At 43.1% G+C, this 25,064-nt stretch overlaps 2 protein-coding genes across 7 annotated transcripts in view; one reads left to right on the top strand and one right to left on the bottom strand.

Moving 5' to 3' along the window:
• The window catches only part of Ppat-Dpck (Bifunctional Phosphopantetheine adenylyltransferase - Dephospho-CoA kinase), a 35,503-nt gene extending 23,989 nt beyond the window's left edge, over positions 1-11,514 (bottom strand). Inside the window, exons 1-5 of one of the 2 annotated variants that reach the window (XM_065442130.2) lie at positions 11,284-11,514; positions 10,200-10,920; positions 8,332-8,546; positions 3,889-4,020; positions 2,466-2,720 (exon numbers count right to left, since the gene is read on the bottom strand). In XM_065442130.2, coding sequence (XP_065298202.1) covers positions 2,466-2,720; positions 3,889-4,020; positions 8,332-8,546; positions 10,200-10,830 — 1,233 coding nt within the window. In that variant the 5' untranslated portion in view covers positions 10,831-10,920; positions 11,284-11,514. The remainder of the gene's footprint in view (positions 1-2,465; positions 2,721-3,888; positions 4,021-8,331; positions 8,547-10,199; positions 10,921-11,283) is intronic. The other variant, XM_065442120.2, reaches the window with a different exon arrangement.
• Positions 11,515-11,761: 247 nt separating this feature from the next.
• LOC135910071 (serine/threonine-protein phosphatase 6 regulatory ankyrin repeat subunit A-like) overlaps positions 11,762-25,064 on the top strand; it is a 120,981-nt gene continuing 107,678 nt past the window's right edge. The window contains exons 1-4 of one of the 5 annotated variants that reach the window (XM_065442098.2): positions 11,762-11,997; positions 13,904-13,957; positions 15,258-15,491; positions 22,064-22,108. In XM_065442098.2, the coding sequence (XP_065298170.1) occupies positions 11,971-11,997; positions 13,904-13,957; positions 15,258-15,491; positions 22,064-22,108 (360 nt within the window). In that variant the 5' untranslated portion in view covers positions 11,762-11,970. Of the gene's footprint in view, positions 11,998-12,033; positions 12,235-13,903; positions 13,958-15,257; positions 15,492-22,063; positions 22,109-25,064 lie in introns of those variants that run through there. The other 4 variants (XM_065442090.1, XM_065442074.1, XM_065442107.1 and 1 more) reach the window with 4 other exon arrangements.

The raw sequence follows: 25,064 nt of genomic DNA, 5'->3' as shown, positions 1-25,064 counted from the left end.
ATTCTAACGCGTGGCTTTCTTTTGAGAAAAATTGGGCTGAGAATTGCCTTTGCGATGCAGTCGGATATGAAACCAAAATCCTGTTTATGGTATTCGTATGCTTTACCGCATAACACATGTACTGCGACGAAGCTGACTTTCAAAAACCGGCTGCCATTGTGCAACACAAATTTGCGCTCGCTAGTAAATTGGGTGCACGTTAGGTTTATACCTTGATTAGGAAATTTAATGTAATTTCTATCTTAATTTTTTACGATGGAGTCGCAGGAAATGGCTGTGCACTTGATTCGGAAGCATGTTAGGCTCTGGCAAATACTGCCAGAGCCTAACATGCCCCCTAACATGTTGTGTGTCATGAAATTTTTTAGGCTGCTTGCTTAATTCAGTCTGCCGGACAATTAGATCAATTTGGTTGGTCACATTAGGGTCAGATTAACAGAATTCAACAGCAGAAACAAAGCAAGTTGACAGCAACCTTTGGCCCCTGGCACTGTCCAACTGTTCCCTCATGACAAAGGGCTGCGTCCAAAAGGGAGCACTGTGCTCTGAGAATGGTGTTGTATTGAGACATGCAAGGCTAGTTTGGCAAGAAGAACAGGCAACTGTTCTGGCCTGAGCAGCTCTGGAGCGGACATAACAATTTCAAAAAACGCACAACTGTACCGCCTCAAATGAAAGCACTTGCTAATCTTTTCATCACTATCGGCCTACAAACTATGAATCACAAATAAAAAATGATTAGGAGTGCATGTAGTAAGCACTCAAACTATGGGGTTTTAAGTGCCAAAATCACTTTGTGATTATGATGTAGGCCGTAGTGGGGGACTCCGGAAATTTCGAACACCTGGGGTTCTTTAATGTGCACCTAAATCTAAGTACACGGGTGTTTTCACATTTCGCCCCCATGAAAATATGGCTGCCGAGGCCGGGATTTGGTCTCGTGACCTCGTGCTCAGCAGCCCAACACCATAGCCACTGAGAAACCATGGTAGGTTGTGGTAGTCATTCTCAAGTTACAAACAGCAAATTCCCATTATCCTTGAAAATGATACAATCAGTGCATTCTAACAGCACTAAACTAAAGGGCTGAAACTTTACTAAAGACCACACACTGAGTGATAGAACAGAAAAGTATAGGTGTAATGTAATAATACAGGAGGAGGGCAGCATGGATGGGATAGCAAATGAGTGCAGCTGACATTTTAGTTGAGATAAATAAGCGGAGTTGGGCAAGTGGTGTATAATGCATAGATCAGATAATGAGTTGTCTAGTAAGATAACAGAATGGTTTCAAAGGGGGAAAAAATACAGTTGAGAACAGATGAGAAAGAGGTAGTATGATTAAATTTGGAACTTCAATAAAACTTTCGCTGGGGCTAGTTTATACATGGTATTTTGAAGGTGAAAAATTCAGCGCAAAACTTGGGACCACCCACAATGAAGAGACGAGACAAGCACCGGCATCAGTGCTTGTCTCACCTCTTTGTCGGTGCTCCTGGGTTTTGCGCTGAATTTTTTACCTTCAAGATTAAATTTAGAAATCTGCAGCCATAGAATGAAGTCAGCTGATGCAAGGCGGAAGTAATTGAAGATTGCTCCAAGATGCATTTTTCTTGCTGTGGACGTAAAACAAACTATAGGTTTGATAGGATGGTTCCCTTTTATCTCTTTTTTTTCACATTTATCCTGCCCTCAATAGCCAGAAAGAGCAAACATTGTCAGAAATAAATGCAGTAACAGATAATTTAAGAAAAAAATTAATTTGAGCTGAACCTTGTCATTAGAAAAAAAAATAATCACAGCTTTCTTACATTGTGCTTACACGTACGAGTCTTGCAGTGAAAAAAAGAAAATGTATGGACCTTCAAGGTATTGACAAAGCATTTTAAAGGTGTGTAACAAGATCATGTTTGACAACTTGAAAAAAAAAAAAAAACACTGTCTTCAACATCAAGCAGCGAATAAATTTTTTTTATTTCCACACACACACACACACACACACACACACACACACACACACACGCATGCACGCACATGCAAAAAGAGTATGAGCAAGAAAAACTACCGACGCAACAAAGCCATTAAACATTGGACTGGCTCGTGTTTTGGATTGCGCAAGCCTCGTGATCTTGTGCTGTACTAACAAAGTGCGCTAAGCTTATATGAAAACAAAAGTCAAGATTTTTTAGGCTTCCATTTTATAAAATTTAAGGGTACTCGAGGCTCTGAAAATGGTCCTTCAATATTCAAGGCTTTTCAAGGACGACCGTTGTTTACTGTTTATATTTTTACTTGTATGCAGCGCAGGAGGTCCCATTACACTCTTTGACCTCAGGACCTCCTCTTGTATATCTTTTTTTTTTGTACTGTATTGTGTCTAATAATAAAACCTCATTCATTCATTCATTCATTCATTCATTACGAACCTCGTGTCATAGCAATACACACTTGTTAGTGGGCCTCACCTCATCTGCAAAAATTATGGTGCCGAGGAGTTTCCTGTTGATTGTGCCATCAGGGCTAACCACTTGTTCACCAAAGGTCTCCACTATTTGGGAATATGCGTTTGTACCCGGCCGATAGCTCTCATGGCCAAGCGGGTCACAGTTTATCACTACCGCCCCTAGGGACTCCAGTGTCTTGATGATGTGGCTTTTGCCAGTGCAGATGCCCCCGGTCACACCAATAAGGTATGGTCGGTCAGGAAGATCAGGTCTTGGCTATAAACAGATGATCAGAATAAGTACAGTTGTCATCAAAAGCTTATAGGATGCGGGTTCCTCGTAGAAAGCAAAATTTCTGCTCAGTTCAGGAAAGCAAAGTTTAAATCAACGAAACACTATTGTTCACACTTACAGCTTCAGACTGCTATAGCAAGCTTTGAGAATGTACTTTATTATTATTTTGTTTTTTGTTTGTTTTGCTTTTGTACTCTTACTACATTTTGGGACTCACAATGTAGATTGTGCTTCCCAAATACTTTTGACATTGGTAGTATGTAATACAGTGTTACATGAAAGGATAAAAAATGTATTAAAGGGCTTGGGCGTTAGTTCTGTTGGGACTAAATGGCTTCTTGAATGCCTATGGTCCCCCTGTATACACTTGATTGTTTTCTTTGCAACAAGACTTACTTCACCAATAACTGAAGCTTTGTCTGCAGCAATGACACACCTGAGCCTGTGCAGCAGAGCATAAGGTCATAAGTGCAATAAGGAATATAAAGTATTGTGTTAGTGCAGTTGCCTTGCCTGGTTTAATGATTTCTTGCCTTGAAGCAGGAGTAAGGACAACTAGGGGAGTTAAAATGGTAATATGAATAAAACACCGCAAGAACAAATAAAAAAGATGAAGCAGTCAGTTTGCTATTTGCTTGACTTGAAGCAGATATGCGCCATTGTGGGCCTCGTGAATCAGCATACCTGCTTTAGTGTCAGCCTTTGTACAGTTTTCATTGACTGGCTCAAAACACTTTGCATTATCCCATACAATTATGAAAGCTATCATAGGCTTTCTCCAATTGCCATTTTAATTAATTTATCACTTTGGATGTGGTTAAAACACCGTTTTGCTCTTCATATAAGCTTGAACATGTTATGCACTATGTGCACAAACTCGTCCTTCTCCCCTTAGCAAATGTTTTTTGAGAAGATGATGCTAAATCATGTCTTAACGATGTTTATGGCATTAAAAGAAAAACTGACTGGCATATCTGTTCGAATAATCACCCCCCATCACACCTTTGTTTTTTCCAAAACAATATAGACTACTAAATACTGTGAAAACAACTTCCTGATGCAGCGACAATCAATGCTAAGAAGAATTATATTTGTTAAGTTTGGGAACACAGCCAGTTCCACTGTCAAATTGTACTTGCTTCAAACATACCTTGGGTGGAGTAAGGATTGTGCCAAGCTGCCGCCGCCTCAGTGAAGACGAGCTCACTTTAAATTCCTCATCGATGCCACGACAAACATCTTCAGCTAGGCCTACAGATCGGATAACCATTGGAGACATGCCCTAGAGGTCAACACAACATTTTTTAATGAACATTCAGGAATTCACAAAACATGTCTGCTTATCACAGTAACACAACTTTTCGTAGCAGTGTCAAGAACAAAGTTTTACCATCTACCAATTTCCTTAACACAAATTCATTATTAAGAGAACTACTGGATAAAAAATTCATCATCATCATCATCACCAGCCTGTTTACGCCCACTGCAGGGCAAAGGCCTCCCCCATATTTCTCCAACAACCCCGGTCATGTACTAATTGTGGCCATGCCATCCCTGCAAACTTCTTAATCTCATCCGCCCACCTAACTTTCTGCCACCCCCTGCTACGCTTTCCTTCCCTTGGAATCCAGTCCGTAACCCTCAATGACCATCGGTTATCTTCCCTCATGTCCACACACATGTCCTGCCCATGCCCATTTCTTTTCTTGATTTCAACTAAGATGTCATTAACTCGCGTTTGTTCCCTCACCCAATCTGCTCTTTTCTTATCCCTTAACGTTACACCTATCATCCTTCTTTCCATAGCTCGTTGCGTCGTCCTCAATTTGGGTAGAAACCTTTTCGTAAGCCTCCAGGTTTCTGCCCCGTAGGTGAGTACTGGTAAGACACAGCTATTATACACTTTTCTCTTGAGGGATAATGGCAACCTGCTGTTCATGATCTGAGAATGCCTGCCAAACGCACCCCAGCCCATTCTTATTCTTCTGATTATTTCTGTCTCATGATCCGGATCCGCAGTCACTACCTGCCCTAAGTAGGTAGTGACTAAAAAATTCATGCTTCGATTTTAATACAGTCAGAGCTCTTTATAATAAGTCTATAACCAGGGCTTGGATTTTTCAGCATCTGGGTGTCTGTATGCGTGTCTTCTTTCTTTTCTTTAATTTGGAAGGCATTTATAGACATTTACTTTCCTCTGAAAATTTGGCATTTATTGACACCTATCTTTTTTACACAGTTGACTCTCATTACAACCCACCCTGAAAATCCCACAAAAAAACGTCCATTTTATCCGAAGTCCATAATATCGAAAACTCCTCACTTCTGAAACTTTCGTCATGATGTCTAACAACTTTATTGCGAAGAGTGAGTAACGAATGTTCAAAGTGAAAAACGACCAAACAAGTCGCAGTTTCACCTGAAAGGCAAAGCATCGATTGCTGTTGGACCATTAGGGTTACAGAATGGGTACCAAGAGAAAGAAAACGCAATCGAGGACAACAAAAGACTAGGTGGAGCAATGAAATTAGGAAATTCACGGGCGCTAGTTGGAATCGGTTGGCGCAGGACAGCGGTAATTGGAGATCACAGGACAAAGGCTTCTGCCTTTGTCCTGCAGTGGACATAAAACAGGCTGACAATGATGATGATGATGGTGAGGCTGAGAAAAAGAAAGCCTGCTTGTAAGGGGGCTTAAGCACGAGCACCCCACCCGCTTGGGAGGGCCTGGTCACATTATGACTTTAGTTGTGTGGGCCCCGTACGACGAGCCATGACGAATTCCTAAATTGGGCACTTTTCGGTTTTAACTGAATTTCTAGAATAGAAATAGCCAGGTATTTTTTCACATTTATTGGTAATAATCAGAAACTCCAATTCCTATTTATAATGCAGTCACATCAAATGCAAGATTACCTTCATTAGCACCAGTACTTGTTACAAGCATACTTACATCCTTTCCATAATGAATTGGCAAGAAACTATTTAGATTTAATTCAAAACATTTAATAATTCATCATATTCACGCTTGTTATGTCAAGGCTCCACTGTACTGTTTTAACCAAGTGCATAGAATGAAACGTAGTTAAATCCATGCATGAAGCAACCATAAAGGGCAATGGGGATGAAATGTGCCACTGCACCACCACCAACAAGCTTGATTACGATAGTATGCAGCTTAGTCCTGCAAAAAAACATGACATGTGTGTGACCAATGCCATTATGCGGAAAAAATATTCCTGAGTGAATCTGAACAGACACACTGCAGCATCCACAGTTGATCTTTGCGTTCTTGTGGCAAATAAAATAATAAAATATATATACGATTACACGGGCTTAACAGCTTCATTCTTCACAGTCACTGCACACCACTTAATGATAGACATGATGTCTCACCTAATTAAGACCAAAGCCCAAATGAAGCTCTTTTTTTGTACAAAGAGGAAGTGATGTGTAGCTAGAAGCAGTGATGCACAGGTACACTAAAATTATTTTTCAATAGCCCGAAATTTTGAGTTTTGGTCCAAACTTATGTTTGAAAATAGTTTGCAAGCATTTAATTTTACAATACTCAAGCACTGATCGATTGATGAACTTTAAAGGGACCCTGAAACACTTTTCTAACTAATCACAGAATGGCCTCACTATTAAAGGATGACGTCTCACACGGATGTCATGCCGCAAAAATATTTTGAATTTTTGTATAAGCCGAGTTATCGCACTGATAAGTGGCTTTCTCTCTGTCTCCACTAGCATGCTGGATGGTACACAGGGGAGAAGCCAAGCAAAAGTTGGCTCGTTGCAGCACATTGTGCTTGTAAGAAATGAGGCACGCTGTGCCGACATTATGTTTTTGCAAGTGGGAAATAAAGATTGACTTATTAATTGAAAGCGGAATTTTCTTTAATTCGTCCACCTTGAATGCTATTAAATCTGCCTTTCATATTACTCCGAGTTGCCCTGAGCACACTGAATCGCCCATTGCACAAGCAGTATTTTAGCAGCAGTTCTAAACCATACCTGCTATGGTGGTTCAGTGGCTATGTCGTTCTGCTGCATAGCATGAGGTTTCAGGTTCGATATCCGGCTGTGACTGCAGCCTTCTAATGGGAGAGTGATGGGAAAATGCTTGGGTAGTGTGCTTTGGGTGTACGTTAAAGAGCCCTGTATGGTCAATCCGGAGCCTCCCACTATGGTATTCAACATAGCCCAGTGTGGTGCTTTTAGGCGCTAAACCCTACCATTTCATTTTCAACGATACAGAATATAAATTTGACCATACTTTGATTTAAAAGAAAAGAAAAACAAAAATAAAGGCATGTAATTTAGTCAGAGAGAGGGCTACAGGCTCATGTCAATTGATGAAGGTACCTGTAGACAAAACAGCTATACCATGACAATAAAACTACCTAGCTGGCATGCATAACCAGGATGCAGATAACGCTTAGATAAGCCATTACTAGTGCAGATATGCGACTACAGTGACACACAGAGAAAGTAACACAGAATATTGAGCTTTCTTTGGGTCTATATTGAAATTATCCTTGTCAATAAGTATGCTATAGCCATATAAGTAACATAGCCGCCAGCATGATATAAGCAACAGAAGCAGGCAATTTCCCTGTTAAAAGAACTGTGCTTTTATAGGACAAAACAGAAGAAAAAGGACTTCACTTTCCTTTCTTTTGTCCAACTACAGCATCACTTTCCTTCTCAAGGTATAACAAACTCGCCCAGTTCCATCTTTTAATTGTACCCTGTCACTTTCCTGCCATTGTATGATAACGTAAGCACAGGACAGGTTGCACAAAGGCTTTCTTCCTCTTGCACTGGCTGAATGTGACACAGTGATGAAAGCACAAGCTTATCTCACAGACTGAACAAGCAGCCCTTGCATCAATGCCTTCCTTCCACAAAGGCAATGTCATGGTCAGAGCGGTACTTTTAAAGATAAGATAGGAAGATAGGCTCAGAAAGTAACACACAGTGTGTTGATCCCAGCCTCTTGCTTATCATGTCTCACCTCTATGTAACAATAGGACAGATGTTTGCTGGTACACGCAACAAAAACAAATATCCTTATGCGAGTGCCAAGGGCATACATACCTATGTGTTGATGTTTTTAACGAAGCGTGCTTTTCACGCAGGGATGACAAAAAATATTGTCGGGATAATTCACTAACGCCGATCATAGCGTCATGAACTGCACAGCATTCATCAACTGGAACCATAATTTACAATAGTCAACATCGTTAAAATGCCTGTGATGCTGAATTTTTTCTCAAATTGTAATCTGCACTGGCCATAGATATTTGTGTGCTTTTCTTCAGATCAAGTGCCAAGCTAGGTGGCCCACCTTACAAAAGAAATGCAAGAAAGATTTGACTACAGTGACAACAACTGTGTTTCCTCTCTCTTTGTCCTGTCACTTTCCATTGTTTGCAATATGCTTTTCCTAAGCTGTCTTGAAGAATACCTAGGAAATATAGGTGAAAATATCATCCCACTCAAGGTCACATAAGTCTTCCCCCCCCCCCCCCCCCCCCCCCGTCTTACCAACAAGGTCACAGACATTAAAACGCCGGAAACGCACCCGCCTGGCTCGCTCCTCATTGACCAGTCTGCCTCCTTTCATGGTTTCTTCGCTCACGTACAGACATTCCAAATCGTTGTCTTCAATGGTTGGCCCATATGGGTTGTAGATGGGTGTCACGTCATAGTGCAGTGTTGTGTCGATGTCATGCAGAAAGTCTAGCAATGCATGCATACGAGTCTCCACTGGCTCTATCAGCTCCCAAAGCAGTTTACCTGTAAAACAAGAAAGAAAGCAGGGGAAGCACAGATTACACATATGAAAATATGCTTGTACATGAAGCTTTGTGCAGTTTACTATGAACTATTTTCCAGTGATTAAGAAAAAAGAAAGTCAGAGACTTATTACACACCTCACTTATAATTTCATTCTTTCAAAAAAGATATCACTAAAGTTTGATTTTTAGGAATCGACATATATACTGTTACGTAAGAACAGCTTGCCCCATTACAATACACTTTTGCATACACATGAATTGTAGAAATATTACCGACTCTTAAACAGAACTTAAATATGCTTAAACAGAACTTGAATAGACAAAACAAAAAATATTTTCTGTTTATATAAAGTTTCATTTACCCGAAGGCCAGAAAGACTAACGATAATTTTACTCAAAGAGCTTCCAAGTGTTTTAATATTACTGTGGTAAAAAAAAAAAAGACTTCATGGTGCTCTGCTTCTATGCTTCTTTTGCCTGAGGTTGTGGTTATGCACAAAAGGATTCTCAATAATCACTGCTATCACCGCCATTCCAAATAGCACTACACACTTTCAACTGCATCTCTCGACATCCGGTGGGAAACGGTAACATGCACTGTGTTTCATCCCTAGAACCATAGCCTTCACCACGAAGTTCTCCCTTATAATCTTCAAATGCATCCTAAAGCATGTAACAAGAGCATCATCTGAGGTCTCTTATTGCTGGTGGTGTGAATGAAGCAGTAGTGGCAACCTGGCTAAGATTCCACTGGGAAGTGCTTTGTTCTTCCTTAGGGATCATTACTTGCCTAACGAAGTGCTCATGATGAAAACACAGATGCAACTTCGACATCCTTAATTCGCATTAGCTTTCGTACAACTGCCCGATGGACTGATTATCAACTATTCATAGCATCACCATTTGATATGTTTGCCGTACTTTTCCTCTTCCATATGCCAATGAGATATATGGTAGAATTGGTGAAAGTTCTGTTTACCAAAGTTCACAAAAAGATTCATCCTGCGTAACCCAAGTTCATTGCCACTAAACCTATGGGTAGATAACAAAGGTTGCTACCATCGTTCCGTTTATCCAGCATTTCCATTTAAGCGAGTTTCGTTTATCCGGAGTCCACTCTACTGTGCAAAACATCTGTGGTACCAAGCTTTCTTTTTCTAGAAGGCACAATAAATAAAAATATGCTTCCCCCAAAGCCACTTAAGCTAAAAAGACAAAGCATATGTCAAAGTTAAAATGAAACTGCAAATGTAAATGCTTTCAAGGACGAGCACAAAAATATTTGAGTTATCCATTTCACGGTTGCATTTAGTTTTAAGAAAACGTGAATTATAATGCCTATGCATTACAGGTGTGCAAATGCTATTTTTCCTGCATAAAAACAGTACGAAGCTATAATATCAGAGTCTGTAAGGAGTTGAGAAATAAGATGGAAGAGAATAAAACCTGCAACTAAGTGATTATGTTTTACCGTGGCATTCACAAATCATGTTCCACTTGCCCCTCTGATGTAATTTACCAGCCTACCAGGTTATTAATTCTTTACACAGTGTGTTAATATCTTACTATTACTACGAGAAATGTCCGCCTAGGTTATCAACACAAAGTAGTCTTGTGTTCTGAAAACAGCAAAGACAACTGGACCATTCACCTTTCAACATGTCACCATCCGTCACTCCAACGACAAGCTTGCCCGATGCATGCAGCACTGCCTCTGAGAGCAACACCTTGTGGCCAAGATGCAGGCGGTCGAAGGTACCTCCAAGACAGACACTTTCAAAAGTCTGAAAGGTGGAATTGTTTTGGACCCCATTGCTTCCGTGACTGAAGCCATTAAAGCTGTCCTCATTGGCATCGATGACAGTCAACTTGCTCTCAAGACAGTGGAAATTCGAACAGCTCTTGTTGAACTGGTGTCCAACGTACAGCTCCAAATCGTTGCGGCCATGGCTGCCATCTGTCAGCACAACGTCAAAAGATGGCTTCAAGTGATTCTCCTTACGAGAAGGATCCTTGAAGCAACTTTGGAGAACTCTGATGTCAAGATGCGCACACACTCCAGCTGCCTTAAAATAGATGTCTGGAATGAGCTTTCGTAGTTGGGACAGTTCTGAAGGTGTGAAAACAGGTTGTTGGACAGGCCACAAGTGGTGCTGGTTGGGCTCAAGCTTAATGTATAAAGTTTTGTTAACGAAGTTCTTCGCAGCCTTTAAATAGGCAGATACATTTGATGTCAAGATCCTAGGGGATGAGGTTAAAATTAAGAGACCTGTCTGAAACATGGCAGGCCTCAAGACGATTCCTTTAGGATGTCAGTGGACTTTCCCTTTGCATAAACCCAACTCAATATAGCTGAAATTTTCTGCTGAGACCTGAAAAAAAGACAGTGAAATCATAAGGCGTAAAAAAGAAAAGGGGGGGGGGCAGTAGAGAGCATAATTGTCGCACCAAATTAAATGATGTGACAGGGATTGTTTGCTACATACAAGCAATTAAAGTTACTTTGTGAAATTGGACAGCCACTTATGACTTTACTGATGGCGTGCGGCGATGTATTTTGCAATATTACGGCTGGCAAATACGACAACACCTTGATAACAAAACAGCTGCATGATGCGCAATGCTAGACGAGCAGCCTGAAAGCATGCATGATTGAAAACGAGATACGAAAGAATCTAATTACAAAATACCTACAGACTGCAGCAGTCCATACTCGTCCAGTAGGAGCTACTTACCTGAATATTGTGGATGTGGTCCACTTTGAATTGTACTAACGCTTAAGGAAACCTACAAGGAAACACAGCGCAAACCACAGCAAACATAGCTCGGCGACGGCAGCCGCATTTCGCGAATCCTTCTCCCCTGCGTGTGGAAGAGGATACGAGGGTGTGGAGGACGTGCGCCCCGTGCCCTGTCATACCACGTGCTTCCTGCTTCCGTTCAGTGGGCTTAGTCTTACCCAAATGCATAATGCGTATTAAATAATCTCACATCTCCTTCTCCTAAGTGATGCTCCGCCCCTACGTTTCCATAGTTCTAGATTTAGCCGTCACTATCTTGCCTGAACAACTAACTTTAAAAAGTGGCGCTGCAAGACAACCCATTGGTTGTTCTGCAGCGCTAATAGTGGTGTAGGTGTACCGGTGTAGTGGTAATAAATGTCGACGTGAAAATGTCCGCGCTTTGTAAGTTGCGACTGGTGGTAAAATGTTGGCAGAGTGACCTAGGTATTTTCACTGCGCAGCTAGTTCATCCGATAGGGCCGCTTAGACCGCCCTCTTGTTTTTACCTTTAAAAATACAATATTTTCAATAACGCGTCTACGAGCATCCGAGTGGACTGGTTAATGAGGCGACGCAAACAAGATGCCTTCCCGTTTAAGTTTGTGGTTAAGTTGTTAACGTGTTGGTGTGGTGGGTGAAATGCTCACGAGACAAATCTTCGATGAGGTAAGGCTCTTTTGCACGAGCAGTTTCGCGTCAAGCGGCTACATGGGCTGTATTAGGCTTAATATTTATATCAATAGGCACGTGGCTCTTTCTAGAGAATTCATCTGCACTGGTGCTAGCATGGTCCAGTGTAGTTTCAATCCTGCAAACGAAAAAGGCTGCAGCGCAACGGTTGCAGAGCGAGAGATGCCTCCATTCCGCGCTGCTCCCGAGCGGCGTTTCTGCATTACGGATCCGGTTAGACCTCTCAGCCAGTTAACATTTCACTCCTCTGGCTGCTAATTTATGTTATTACTAATCTATGATAACGTGCAGCGCAGTATTTGACCTGCTTTAAGTTCGTGAGCGAGCACTCGATCGGCAGTCCACTCGCCTAGTATGCCTGTGGTGGCGCGGTTCGATATAGTTACCTGGCGAGTATTGAAGCCGTGCAGCATTTAGTAGAATTAACGCACTTGCGTGTTTATGCATTTTACGTTACTAAAACTTTCCGACGAGCTAATCCATCAGGAATGTTTTTTATTAGGATATTTAAGCGAATATACGAGAACTTGCGAACACCCCAAATGACCGTGCCGGTTGTTTCGGTTATCGGGATGCAGTGTTTGCTAGTCATTGGGCAGGCTCGCAGCTACGTCTTCGCAAACTTTGATATGGAACATTGAGGCTGGCTGCGCTGAGTATTCTACGAATTCTACAGCCTTTCATAACTCTGCCTTATCGCGTGTGCCCGGTGAAACGGCAAAATTTGTTAGCTTTTTTTACTTTAAATATTGTGGTATTCTTATAAATCATGCTTTACTAGATAAGTTCATCTAAGCTCGCCTTGTCTTTTGTTGTGGTAGTCTGGCACAGTGATAATTGATTTTCCACAATGTTATCGAGACTGGGTTGTGTGTTAAGTGAGTCATTGAATACAGTAGTTGGAATTGTGTGAGTTACGTTAGAAGCGGTTCCGCTGGATAGTTGTTGAGAAAGAACCTTTGAATGCTTCTCAGTACTTTGAAACCTTTGATTTGCTACTTAAGGGCCTGATAAGGGTGCAGATGCGAATATTTTTGTGTTTGCATCACAGATTTAGTCTTCTGATTTCAGATTGTAGGTCTTGTTCTGTGCTTCTGTTAAAAAGTAGTGCTACCTGATGACATGCTTGAATAAGATATATATATATATATATTGTCCTTCTAGCATAGGGCATGCGCATGTCTGATCAGATCTTAAATACAAAACATTATAACTGTGACTCGTGAAAGTTTGTGGGGCAAGCAATTATCACCATTTATTTTCTTTACAGCCTTTCAAAAACACTATATCTGTGTGGCCACTTCACGCAAATACCACTTAATGGCAACACTGAATGATGGCATGAATGATGACTATAGTACAGTGGTACTAGGAATCACTCTCTTAAAAAAAAGTCTCAAAGGGACACTAAAGAGACAGAATAAAACAGTTTAAATTTATAAGGTATTCTTTCAAAACACTATTTTACGTAATTTTGCCATAGTAGTTTGAATATAAGAAGAGGAAAGCATGGTCAAAACACTATTTTACCTAATTTCGCCATAGGAGGTTGAATATAAGAAGAGAAAAGCATGGTCAAAATACTATCTTATATAACTGTTGTATTTTGGCCATTGTGGTGCAGTAATAGGTAACCAAACTTTTTTTTTTTACAACACCATGTAGTCTACCTTAACTGATAGAAAATCAACCAGGCCCTAACAGATGCCATCAAAATCTGTGATGTCATGGCTGGTGTGGTATTTTCATGATGCCATCACCACCTGTCTTTTGTTTTTTCACTTTTTCTGACTTACCAAGCCTCTCCTCACAGTAAGAGTGCCGTTTTTTGTATTTTAGAAGGACGATTTACTGATGCAGCTCGAATTGTTTTTTTCTTTAGTGTCCCTTTAAAGGACCCCTCACCAGACTTGCGGATTGCCAAAAAACAAGCCTGGTGCGTAGAACGCACGATGACAATCGTGTTTGCAATATATTACACACATGTACGTCGCAAAAGCAACTGCAACAAAAATCTGCATGCCCTTATTCTAAGAGGCAATCTCTTGGCCGGCAGTGACATTCATAGGTCTCGCCTATATTGTAACATATCCCATGACCGAGAGACGCATTGCACCATACAAAAAGCCAGTAGCAACAAGAATAACACAGGAGTTCTCTTGAAACCCAGAGTGCACAATATCGCCACTGGAAATTAAGTTGTGGGTTTTAACAAGCTATAGACACTGTAGTGGAGGGCTTCAGATTAATTTTGACCACCTGGAGTTCTTTAACGCCCACAAAAGCATTCTTGTAATTCGCCCACTTCGTAGCAGTAGGGGCTGGAGTGAATATCTTTCACTGCTCAAGGTCTGAAAGTGTTTGCTTCGCATCGAGATACATACCGAGGGCTTAACAGTGAAATCAAAACTAGTTCCCAACGTTGCCCACTTTGAAATGCGGCCACCTCGGCTGGGATTTGAATCTGTGACCTCATGCTCAGCAGCAGAACATCATAGCCATTGAGCTGTTGCTGCAGGTGTGATGAGAAATATGCCTCGTGGCAAAAGATGGGTGCAGAGAAAATGAAATGGGTCCAGTGACATAAATGTAATGTGGGCTGCCGACTCTAATGGGTGAGAATATCGATTGCAGGATGCTGGTCATGGCAAAGTCCTCTACTATAGGAACGTCAGTTTGCCTCCTCACATCATTGCCTTGTAGCATTTCATTTGCTTTTATGTCCACTATTACTAAATCCCTTTAAAGAAGTCTCGCTTAAGAACACTCCCTGGATTGGACACGCTTGTTATCAAGCTTGACGCTTATCTTGTAAGTGTACCTTCCCTTTATTCTATGTCTCTCCAGCTTAGCTCAATGGGGGACCCTTTTAATATTTTCCGTAACATGGCCCCAGTTCTTGATGGGCCTGCGTTAACAGTAATATTTAGACCTGCCATAGTGGCTTTGTGCTGATTACATTCTGCTGCTGAGCACGAGGTTGCCGGTTTGATTCCCAACCACCATGGCCGCATTCTTGTGAAGGCGGTATACTATGGCACCCATGTACCTAAATTTTAGAACTCCAGGTGGTGGAAATTAATGCATTGGCCTCCACTACAGCATTCCCATCACCTGTGTTTTGCTTTGGGATGTTAACACCATAATTTGATTTTGATGTTTAGTAATATTTAAGATGGTTTGATCATATAGATGAATGGCCTTTTTTGTGCATGTTTCTTTGCCGTTGTGTGAAGCCCCACCTGGTGCAAGCAGTGTTCAAGGGTGATGTGGAAGAAGTGGAGGAGCTGCTGGCAGAAGGAGAGGAGGCCAACTATCAGGACGCAGAGCGGCGCAGCGTGCTGCACGCAGCTGCATTCTGTGGCCTTCACCAGGTCACTGCCCTGCTTCTAGCGCATGGTGCCCGCGTCAATGCCAAAGACAACAGATGGGCCACTCCACTGCATCGTGCCTGTGCCTCTGGATACGAGGCAAGTTGCCACTATATCTCTGCCAACTTTCTTTCGATAATTGACAGTGTCAGAGTGGAGCGGGGCCAGTTCAAAGCCTGATGTAATTTTGATCATGCTTAACAGAATTGTTTAGAAATAGAGGACAGTACATCTCAAGCAAAGCTTTCTGTCAGAAATGCTGTCCCAAATGCACTAGATCATGAGTTTGCAGGGTTGAAAATTATGTAATTGCTCTTCTCAAGCCTATGTCCTTCCCCTCTAGTTGAGCTCGGCATCACTGTGGCTACGGCCTACCTACTGTGGGGTTCTCCCACCCATGCTCTTGGGACAAAGGAACAACACAGTAGTGCAAACAGTCACAAGGGCATTCATTGCACCTTTCATAGATCAATGCCTGCTAGTCGAGTTGCTATCCACAAAACATGCCGATGGGCGCGTGACAAATTTAGAAGTCCGACTCACCGCGACCGGATAGCGAGCGAATATGTTCGCCCCATGCTGGATCCCAACGCCTGGTCGTTCGCGCGTACTGTCACACGAACAGTGGCGCATTCCGAGGCGGCCATGCGAGATGGTCTCGCAGAAGCATGGGTCGGGGCACGCGCGGCCCTGCACGTCCGTACCACTTGCTGTCCCGAATCCAAGAGCGCGCCTTGTCTTCATGCACCCAAGTAACCCCGCAGTGGTGCGACACTCGCGCCATCTCTCGCACCACGCTTGTACCACTCCAACCGGCTGTGGGCGCCAGGCCACGCGAGCCGTGCGGGAAAACAACATATCAGGGGATGCGCGAGAGTCGCGCATCCCCACACTACTTAACACTATTATTGGTGTATTTGTTGCAACTCAGTGGGCATTCAATGCATTCAGGGACCAGGTGAGGATTCATCAAGCCAGAACACATTACTGCAGCTCTTTTTGAACCTACCTTACATGTAGGGTTTTTGTAAAATGTACATAAGGGAAGTAGTCCAACCAAAACAAAAGTTCAGGAAGATAGAAATGGATTAATCACTAGCATGTGAACAAGGGAAGCCCTATCTCATAGCCAACATTTAGACAGGGTTTTTTGTTGAGCCTAATAAAGACACAAAACTGTTGAAATGCTGGTGTGGCCCTGAGGCTTCCCTTGATAAGGAAACTAAAATTAGTCTATGTAAACTGCAAAGTAACATATCTTGTCCATTTCAGAAGTAGTATATGAAATTGTAATATCAATTTCTGCTGTAAAGTTATGCAATTTGTAAATTCTTACATTATGTCTTTCTCACTCCCTCTTTTATGTTCAGATATTCACAAATTCTAGTAAGTCATTTGTAGGCTTATGTGAAAAATTTGCTCTGAACTTTAATGTTATGCTATAAATTTCATTTAAATTGCTACAGCCTTTGTGTGTCTCGCAATATATTTGAGTAGAGCTTTTTCTTCATGGCACAAGCAAAAGAGAAACAATCTCCAGTTGGTTAAATTTATTGAATTGAGAAATAATTTTTGTTTTTCACACAAAATATGCAAGCCAGATATATTGGAGCCTGGTGCCTACCTACACTGCTGTGAAAGCATTCATCACATGAAGCACACCTTGATCAATTGTAGTGAAGACATGAGCAAGGCAAAAAACCACAAGTATCTCGAGTGTTTTCTCAATTTGCAGTTCGGAATTGGTGCGACATTTCAGTCAGACCCAGCGAAGAAGTCAGAGGTGGTGCAGTCTCTTTAACTCTTTCGGGACCGGGGAAAAAACAGGCAATTCTGATGGGTGTCAAAAATTATTTTTTATTACGAATAGTCATTACGCTATATTGCTGCAATGTTTATCAAAATGTAGCTAATTAGATGGTCTTTCATGCATAAAGAAAGGTTAGACTTAAAAGTGATATATAATATTTTTTAAAAAATCTCAAATTCAAGATTTGCTGAAAGAACAACATAAAAAAAGTTGGAAAAGTCATGGATATACAAGTGGAAAAACATAATAAAAAAAATTCAAGATATACAAAATGTGCTACAATGCCTCCTTTCTTGCTTGTGAAAATTTGGCACGCGTATCTACAACTGTCTTTTTTTTGTGTGAAATCTAGCTTGCACCAGTGGTCAGCCACTCAGGTCCCACGGTTCTTGTGCCACTCGACGAAGCAGTTCCGGGCAGTCGTAAAACACAAGTGAACTTGGCATGTGCTGCAAAAGACATTAGTTTTGAGCTTGATTTTCTTCTGCTCATAGCACAGCTTGCAGTTTCTGCGTTTTGCCACTTTTTCCGGCTTGTGGAGTGCATGTTTTGCGACGGGTGGTGGAGGCGTGTGTGCTTGCTTGGCACCGTCAAGATTCAGAAGCTGCCGAATGAGCTCTTCTCTAAAAGCTAGGTGGTCAAACCCGGTAGTGCGTGCCAGCTCAGGAATCTCTGGGTGCAATGTGCGGTGAGCTTGGAAGAGCACGAAACTGTTCACACATGCAATATCGATGCAGTGGAAGAACAGAGTCTTCCACCACCGTACGCTTCTCATGAGAACATTATAATATCCAATCATTTGATCCGATTTATCTACGCCTAGCATGCCAGCATTATAATCATGGATCAGCAGAGGCTTTGTTATAGATATCTGAGTCCAGGAGTTTTGCCTTCTTTCCCTTCTTTTTGCGGTGACCGTGTCATTTGCAGTATGAACCGTGCTCATCATGTTGACAACACGCCGGTCTTTCCACTGAAGGTACAGGATGTTCTGATCGCGCAACCATCGAATGTCGCCACGTCGAGCTTTTTTTTTCCCACCGTGCATCCTTCAGTTCATCAGGAAATCCTCGGCGATCCTTGCGTGTGGTTCCGCAAGCCAATGTTTTTCGGCTGAGAAGATGACTGAACAGGCTAGTAGAAGTGTAAAAATTGTCCATAAAGATCCTGTAGCCCTGATCAAGATATCTGTGACACAGCTGGCAAACTACGTCGAAAGCTAAGCCATGGGGCCCTGGCTGCTCACGCTTACCGGTATACACACTAAACTGCACAGTATATCCGGTGCCAGGGTCAGCTAGGACCCACAGCTTGTAGCCCCACTTGTTACTTTATCTTTGATATACTGTCGGATGCCTGACCGCCCTTTCGATTTCACCATGCGCTCATCCACGGAAAGATCGCGATGTGGCTGGAAAAGATTCGCTGACACTTCGTTCATGTGTTGCAGGAGCCACCACATGTATCGGAGCTTTCCTCTTGAACTTTGAGTGACATCGTCCAAGTCTGCAACTTGCAACATTGCGAGTAGAGCTATGAACCGGCGTCGCCGCATGATCCGTGGTGGGAGCAGACCGCTGTACAGATCTCCTACGTTCCAATACAGCTTCAGCCGAGGAACCTTCACAACGCCCATGTAAATTACGAGTCCGATAAACTTTAGCATTTCACTTGGGGTGACTTCTTCCCAAGATCCATCGGAACAAGCATGCGTTGGTTTTTCCAAAATGTGAGTGCAAGCATACTTGTTCGTGTTGTCACAAATAGTTTCGATCACATTCATCGAGAAAAACAGAAGAAAGAAGTCCAGAGCAGTCAAGAATTTCTTTGATCCGCTTCTGAGCGCCACGCCCACTTCTGCGTCCAAGTACACGCCAGGTTCCCGTCGCGGCGAAAACTCAATCCGCTTCTGCGCTGGCGGCAGCAGATCATTGCCGTAGCTTGTTGAGACCCTATCAAGCAAAGATAAAATAATGAGAACATATAGCGAGCCCGTTCACCTACTCCAGAAAGAAATGAATGTGGAACTATGCTCACCTTCGGCTACTAGATGAAGTCCGTGGCTCATCATCATCCGAATCGGAGTCCGAAATAAAATCGGAGCTGCCGAAGTCGTCTTCAGACTCTTCGCTGCTCGGTTCATCAAAAAAATCCATTGCCGAAGCAGCGGAATCGCGCGATTGACGGCGTTCTTTTCGAGCGACCGGACGCGAGCACGACGCCATTTTCCACTGCGTCCGCCGCCGCCGCAATCGAGAAAATTCTCTCTCGCGTATCGCCACCTGCTGGAAATGAAAGAAACTATGCCGAAACTGAGAGTCTAGTTCCTGACGACCTCCTAGATGGAGCTACATGTCCAAGCGCGCGGAAATTTGAACGGGGCAGTGCGCGCAAAACCGTCGATCATATATGATAGATGGCCTATGGGCCGGTCCCGAAAGTGTTAAGGGCCCCTCACCAGGCCCTATAGTAAATTTTGGTTATACGCTAGAAGTTGTTACGTGTCCTTTAGGGAGCGTTTCGCCACAAAAATTTTTCAAGTCTGCTCATTAGTAGCCGAGACGGAAATATTTAAATGCCGTGAACCCATGATTTCAGCAGGCGGGCTCCACTGCCAAGCAGGACGTCTCTCGACTCACCCCGTTAGCCTCCGCAGAGAAATTCCTTCCTTGCATTATCCCATACCAGACCATGAGAATCGTGTGATGCACACGTCACGGGCCCCGCCTTCAATTTCTTTTTCTCCTCGCTTTTTTTTTTTTTTTCTTGCCGCTACACACTTCCGCTGTCAGCGTTGTACACGAGCTGTTGTCTCGTTCGCGCAGCGCACAATTTTGCGCACTGTGCACAAGGAAATGACTAGCGGTATAATTCAGTGCTACACGAATACTGAGGCAGAACAAGCGGATCGCAGAGCATGATCACGCACTGGAGCACGGTATAAAATGGCATAGTTTTGGTACATGCACATGTGACCGCACGACTGTGGGAAGAAGCAAATGAAGCGGAAGTGCATCTTTCTTGCTTCGGTGCAAAGTAAAACAAAAAACACGCAGACATTCCATTTGTGTGTTTTATTATTTCTCTAAACTTGCAATTTGTCACTTCAAGCAACAGATCGCACAGATAATAGATGTCTTGAATAATTCTCAGTCATATGTCACCATGAGCTACGTCAGACTGCGGACACCAGTATGCAAGCACAAACACACAAGTACGTCGTACTCTGGCTTGGAGCGTGGTGGCCGCGAGGAGTAGGAAAAACAATCTTCGGTTTGAAATTTCAGATCCCCCCGCGGTGCTAAGCGATGTAGTACTTTGAAGACACGATCATTATCGCACCATGTATGCTCTGTGCTTGTCAGCTGAAAATGGCCGGCCCTGCTGAGGGACCCGTTAAAAATTTAGTACGATTCAGTTTAGTAGTTTCTCCACGAGCATTTCTCTAATTTTATTTATTTATTTATTTATTTATTTATTTATTTAGCTCAGGTAGCAAAACTAAATGAGTGCTGATTTGCTGACACACTGTAACATGTACAGACTGTGGTGTTCTGAAAAAATTGAGAACTAGCGAAAGCTAAAAGCATTGCGTGAGGCATGTTACTTTGTTAGTGATTCCGTCTTGAGCAATGCGTTTGCCATGTTTGCATCTAGATGAGCCATAGCTGTGTTTGATTTTGCAGAACAATGCAAGGTTGCCACATTCTATCCCGGCTAGGATACCAAATACCAAGAACACCACAACAGGAAAACCGCACACTTCTTCCGCTTAGCATTCGCAACAAAATTCACGTGGCCCCAATTCCCCGGAATATGCACCCTGACCGTCATAAAGGTCGACGAAAGGCAAGAGCACAAGCCCTGGCTCGCCTATTTGGAGATGACAAATCAAACACTCCAGTCCTATACACCGACGTGGCCCGCTACCCACAGAAACGCGTCCTATGTCTGGTCGTACTAGATAGTGCAGACATTCTGAGAGCTTCGGCCACGCTCAACACTGTGGACAGTGGCACGGCGGAAGAGGCTGCTATTGCCCTAGCCATCGTACACGCTTCAACCATGCCGGCGCCGGATGGACCTATAACAGTGGTCACAGATTCTCAGACCGCCTGCAGGACTTTGGCACAAGGGAAGGTGACACCCTACACACACCGCATCCTTACATCATTACACCCCACAGCATTACACAGGGTGCGTATCGTCTGGACACCTGGACACGCCTCTCTCCATGGTAATGAACGCGCTAATGCGGTAGCCCGAGAGCTCGCTAACCGGGCGCCATTGGAAGAGCTGTCCAACCCAGACGACGCACCGACAGAACCAATGACCTACACTGAAACTCTACAATATTACAGAGACACCAGGAGACACTTCCCTCCACCACATAATTCCCTTAATCGAGAAGATGGCGTCGCGTGGCGACAACTTCAAACTAATTCATTTCCCTGCCTCTTTTATCTTCACCTCTTCCACCCCACACACTATCCCTCATACTGTCCCTATTGTGGAGCAAAACCCACAGTATATCATTGCACCTGGGAATGCCCACACCCTCCGGGCTACTCCCCTATTCCTTCACCTTCCCCTTCCTCCTGGGAGACTGCGCTGACCAGCTCAGACCCGCAAGAGCAGCGACGGCTGATCCGGCGGGCACGCGGAGTGGCGCGAGCCAATGGGGCCCTGAAATAAGGGCTCCACCCTGCGAGGAAGTCGCCCAAACTGATGATAAATAAATGTTTTCTCTCTCTCTCTCTTTCTCTCTCTCTTTTCTCTTGCAGAGTTTTTTCTTTTTAGCTGTTGCCTATAGGCTGTGTCAGTTTTTGCTCAGCTGATTTGAGCTCTGCTTTTCTTGCAGGACGACAACACCCACCAGCTAAAGCCCGAACCTGTAGATGTAAAGGTAAGTGTAGTAATATACTCTTGAGAAGTCGTACATATTTAAATTGGTCATTCATCTCTTGGTTTCAGCTTTCCATACAACAGAGATTGACCGTATTCATTTGCCCTTTATTTATGAGTATAATAGATACAAAACATTCAATAAATTCAAGTACAAGTCAGGATTGCTGGTTGTTTCTGAATATTGCAGAAGTCTGGCATCATTGTGAAGTAACACCCTAAGCCAAAATTTGCAAAAAAAAAAGGGGGCTCGTGTTGCGAACCTGTACCTAAGGGTCCAAATGCATATGTAATGTAGTGAGCAGCTGCAGTGAGTGCACTGATGACTGAACATAAAAAGGACCAAAATTTCTTTCAGGGCATTTGCCTCACACGGGTTTTTGTTTTAACATTGTTGTATGCAGTTATCTTGTGCAGTTATTTTGGAGTTACATGTATAGGCTTTTGCTCCCCCCTTTCCTCAAGAGTTGTAGTTGTGCGGGTTATAATCTTGAATCTGTTACGAGTATGAAAATGTGATTCTGTCCGATGTTGTACATGAGGAGCATAAAGTAGCTCTGTTGTGGTTTCTCCATGTGCATTGTCACGCTGTATTTATCTGCAGCTTTGAGTTTCTTCATAACCACCATTTCATTTCCCCCCCCCCCCCTCTTTTTGGATATTGATCACTGGTTTTACCACTGGAATTGAGCCATTCGGCTTGAAGAGTAATAAGAATGGAAAGTAAAATTGTTAGAATACTGCCTGTGAAGTGCATCCCCTTACGAGATTATAGAAGTGCTAATATGCAAAAGCATTTAGGGATGGTGAGTGTGAATACATCAATTCGCGAATGCTGGCTGTAATACAATAAAACCTCGTTAAACCATACCCACTTAAACAGAAGTTTTGTTTTAAAAGTAGTAAAGTGAAATCCCCGACTCAGCGGCCGTTGAACATAATGTGTTTTGTATCCGGATAAACCGTACCAGCTCATTGCGTACGTATCAGTTTACACGTGGTGTTTCCACTTTTCGTCACACAAACACGGCGGCGCGTCGTCTCCATTAGGCAGCCCGGCAGAACAAGCCTCAGAGATCAGCACAACGGCCTTCAAGCACCCTATGCATTTGCTTGTGAAGCCACATCAACATCATTTCGGCGCCGTGCCAGAGAGTGTTGTGGCGTTTTGCAAAGAAGGGCTCGCATCATGCTGAAGTGGGATAAAAAAGATGTCGGGTGCTCAGCATAGAAAAAAAATTAGACGTCATTCGTGCTATTGAACGTGACACAAAGAAGTCGGCACTGGCACGCCACAGGGATCTACTGTTGACTACGGTGTATGGCATTTGGAATGCAAAGGAGTTGCTCCGCAGCGCTGCTGCGACCGCGAAGAAATGTTGGCTACAAGGTTAGACTTTTCGCCATCGTTGCCTCTGTTGTTGCCAAAGTGTTGGCTAGCGATATTTATGAAGACTACATGGAAAGCGACAGCACGGGCGATTGAGGCCCGACAGTGGCAGAGGCTGCGCGTTACATCAGCCTCATGAATGCAGTCGTCGCGATGAGAACAGCACCCTGCAATGAAAAAGGCGCCCCGCAACTTCTGCAGCGCTACCGCCTGCATGCACGGAGAACATGAAACTCCCAACGAGGAATCTGCCATGCGAGTGTTTGCCGAGAAGAGGTGGCTGGCTCAAAAGCTGGCTCGCAGCTTCACTAAGTTTGAGGTTGCTGTCGTCACTGCTAGGTTGCCGCGGCATCAAACGCAAAGAACACTTTTGTCTTGCAAAGTGAATAAATACTGCATATTCTTTCCCCTTTCATCGCACTCTCTCTGAGTTCCATTTTTGACAGGTAAATGGGCGATCTCATGCTATTTTGGTTAAGCAGTACTACCGTTTAGTACGTACTTCTTCCGAGCTCCGGCCAACTATTGTTTAATGAGGTTTCACTGTAGTTGTGGCCATGTAGCTCATTTAATTCACATTTTGATTTGCTGTTGGGCATTTAAATTTAACAAGTATACACATTGGGAGTGTGTGTGTACACATATGCATGTATGTATGCATACTTGTATGTGATAGAGATCTAAAAGATCTCACTCTAGGTCTAAACCTAGACGTAGGTGTAAACCTAAGCATGGGTCTAAACCTAGACCTGAGTTTAAAATTACCACCGCCTAGCACCTTCATGTGGGTTTCCAAGTAACTTTATGTAGGTTGTTGATCGTGGTACGCATTGTCAAATTGTATTTGCATGCAATGGATTTTTGCAAAAAAGGCTTGTTAATTGGCATATCTTAGAATTATTACATTTGTTCCCATTTTAATGTTTGATTTTGTAAATAGAGTTATACCTCGATATAACAAAGTCGGTAAAATCGGCAATTTGCTTTGTTATTTAGAAATTTCGTTGTATTGAAATTCAAGTGTTTATGCAGATAGGTACAGATTTGATAGATTTTTCTTGCATGGAAAGGGGCCGCAGAACTTTTTGAATTATTGGGCAGTTGAAGAGAGCAAACTTGAATGAGAAAACAATTCATTATGATAAATTTGGGAGTCGCCAACGAATGATATGGTTTCATGCCACATACGTCGACGATATCTTCACATCCGTGGTACAAATTAAGCGTAGCCAGCCACACTTCCGCGTGCCCTCTGCTCCCGCAACTGATAGCATTGCCCGTACTGGGATGACGCTATCAGGAAAAGTGGCGGCAGTGGGGAGCGAATGCTTTGTCTGCCTTTCGCACCAGTTGGTCACCGAAACTCGAAATTGCACCACCTCCAATAGTAAACGCACGAGAAGACAGCTTACATGGTGCCACGCCACCCTGGCAAGCCACTCTTTGAACATACAATAAGCACAAAGTGTGCGACGCGCGATAGGATCTTATCGCGCTTGGACTTTATAATGGAACATGAGGCACTACAACGTAAAGCTATTCCAAACTTTAGTTCTGCAATCAGCCC

Source organism: Dermacentor albipictus, chromosome 1, assembly GCF_038994185.2.
Source record: "Dermacentor albipictus isolate Rhodes 1998 colony chromosome 1, USDA_Dalb.pri_finalv2, whole genome shotgun sequence".
Lineage (NCBI taxonomy): Eukaryota > Metazoa > Arthropoda > Arachnida > Ixodida > Ixodidae > Dermacentor > Dermacentor albipictus.
The sequence above is the reverse complement of the archived record's forward strand: the minus strand, read 5'-3'. Positions and strand labels throughout refer to the sequence as shown.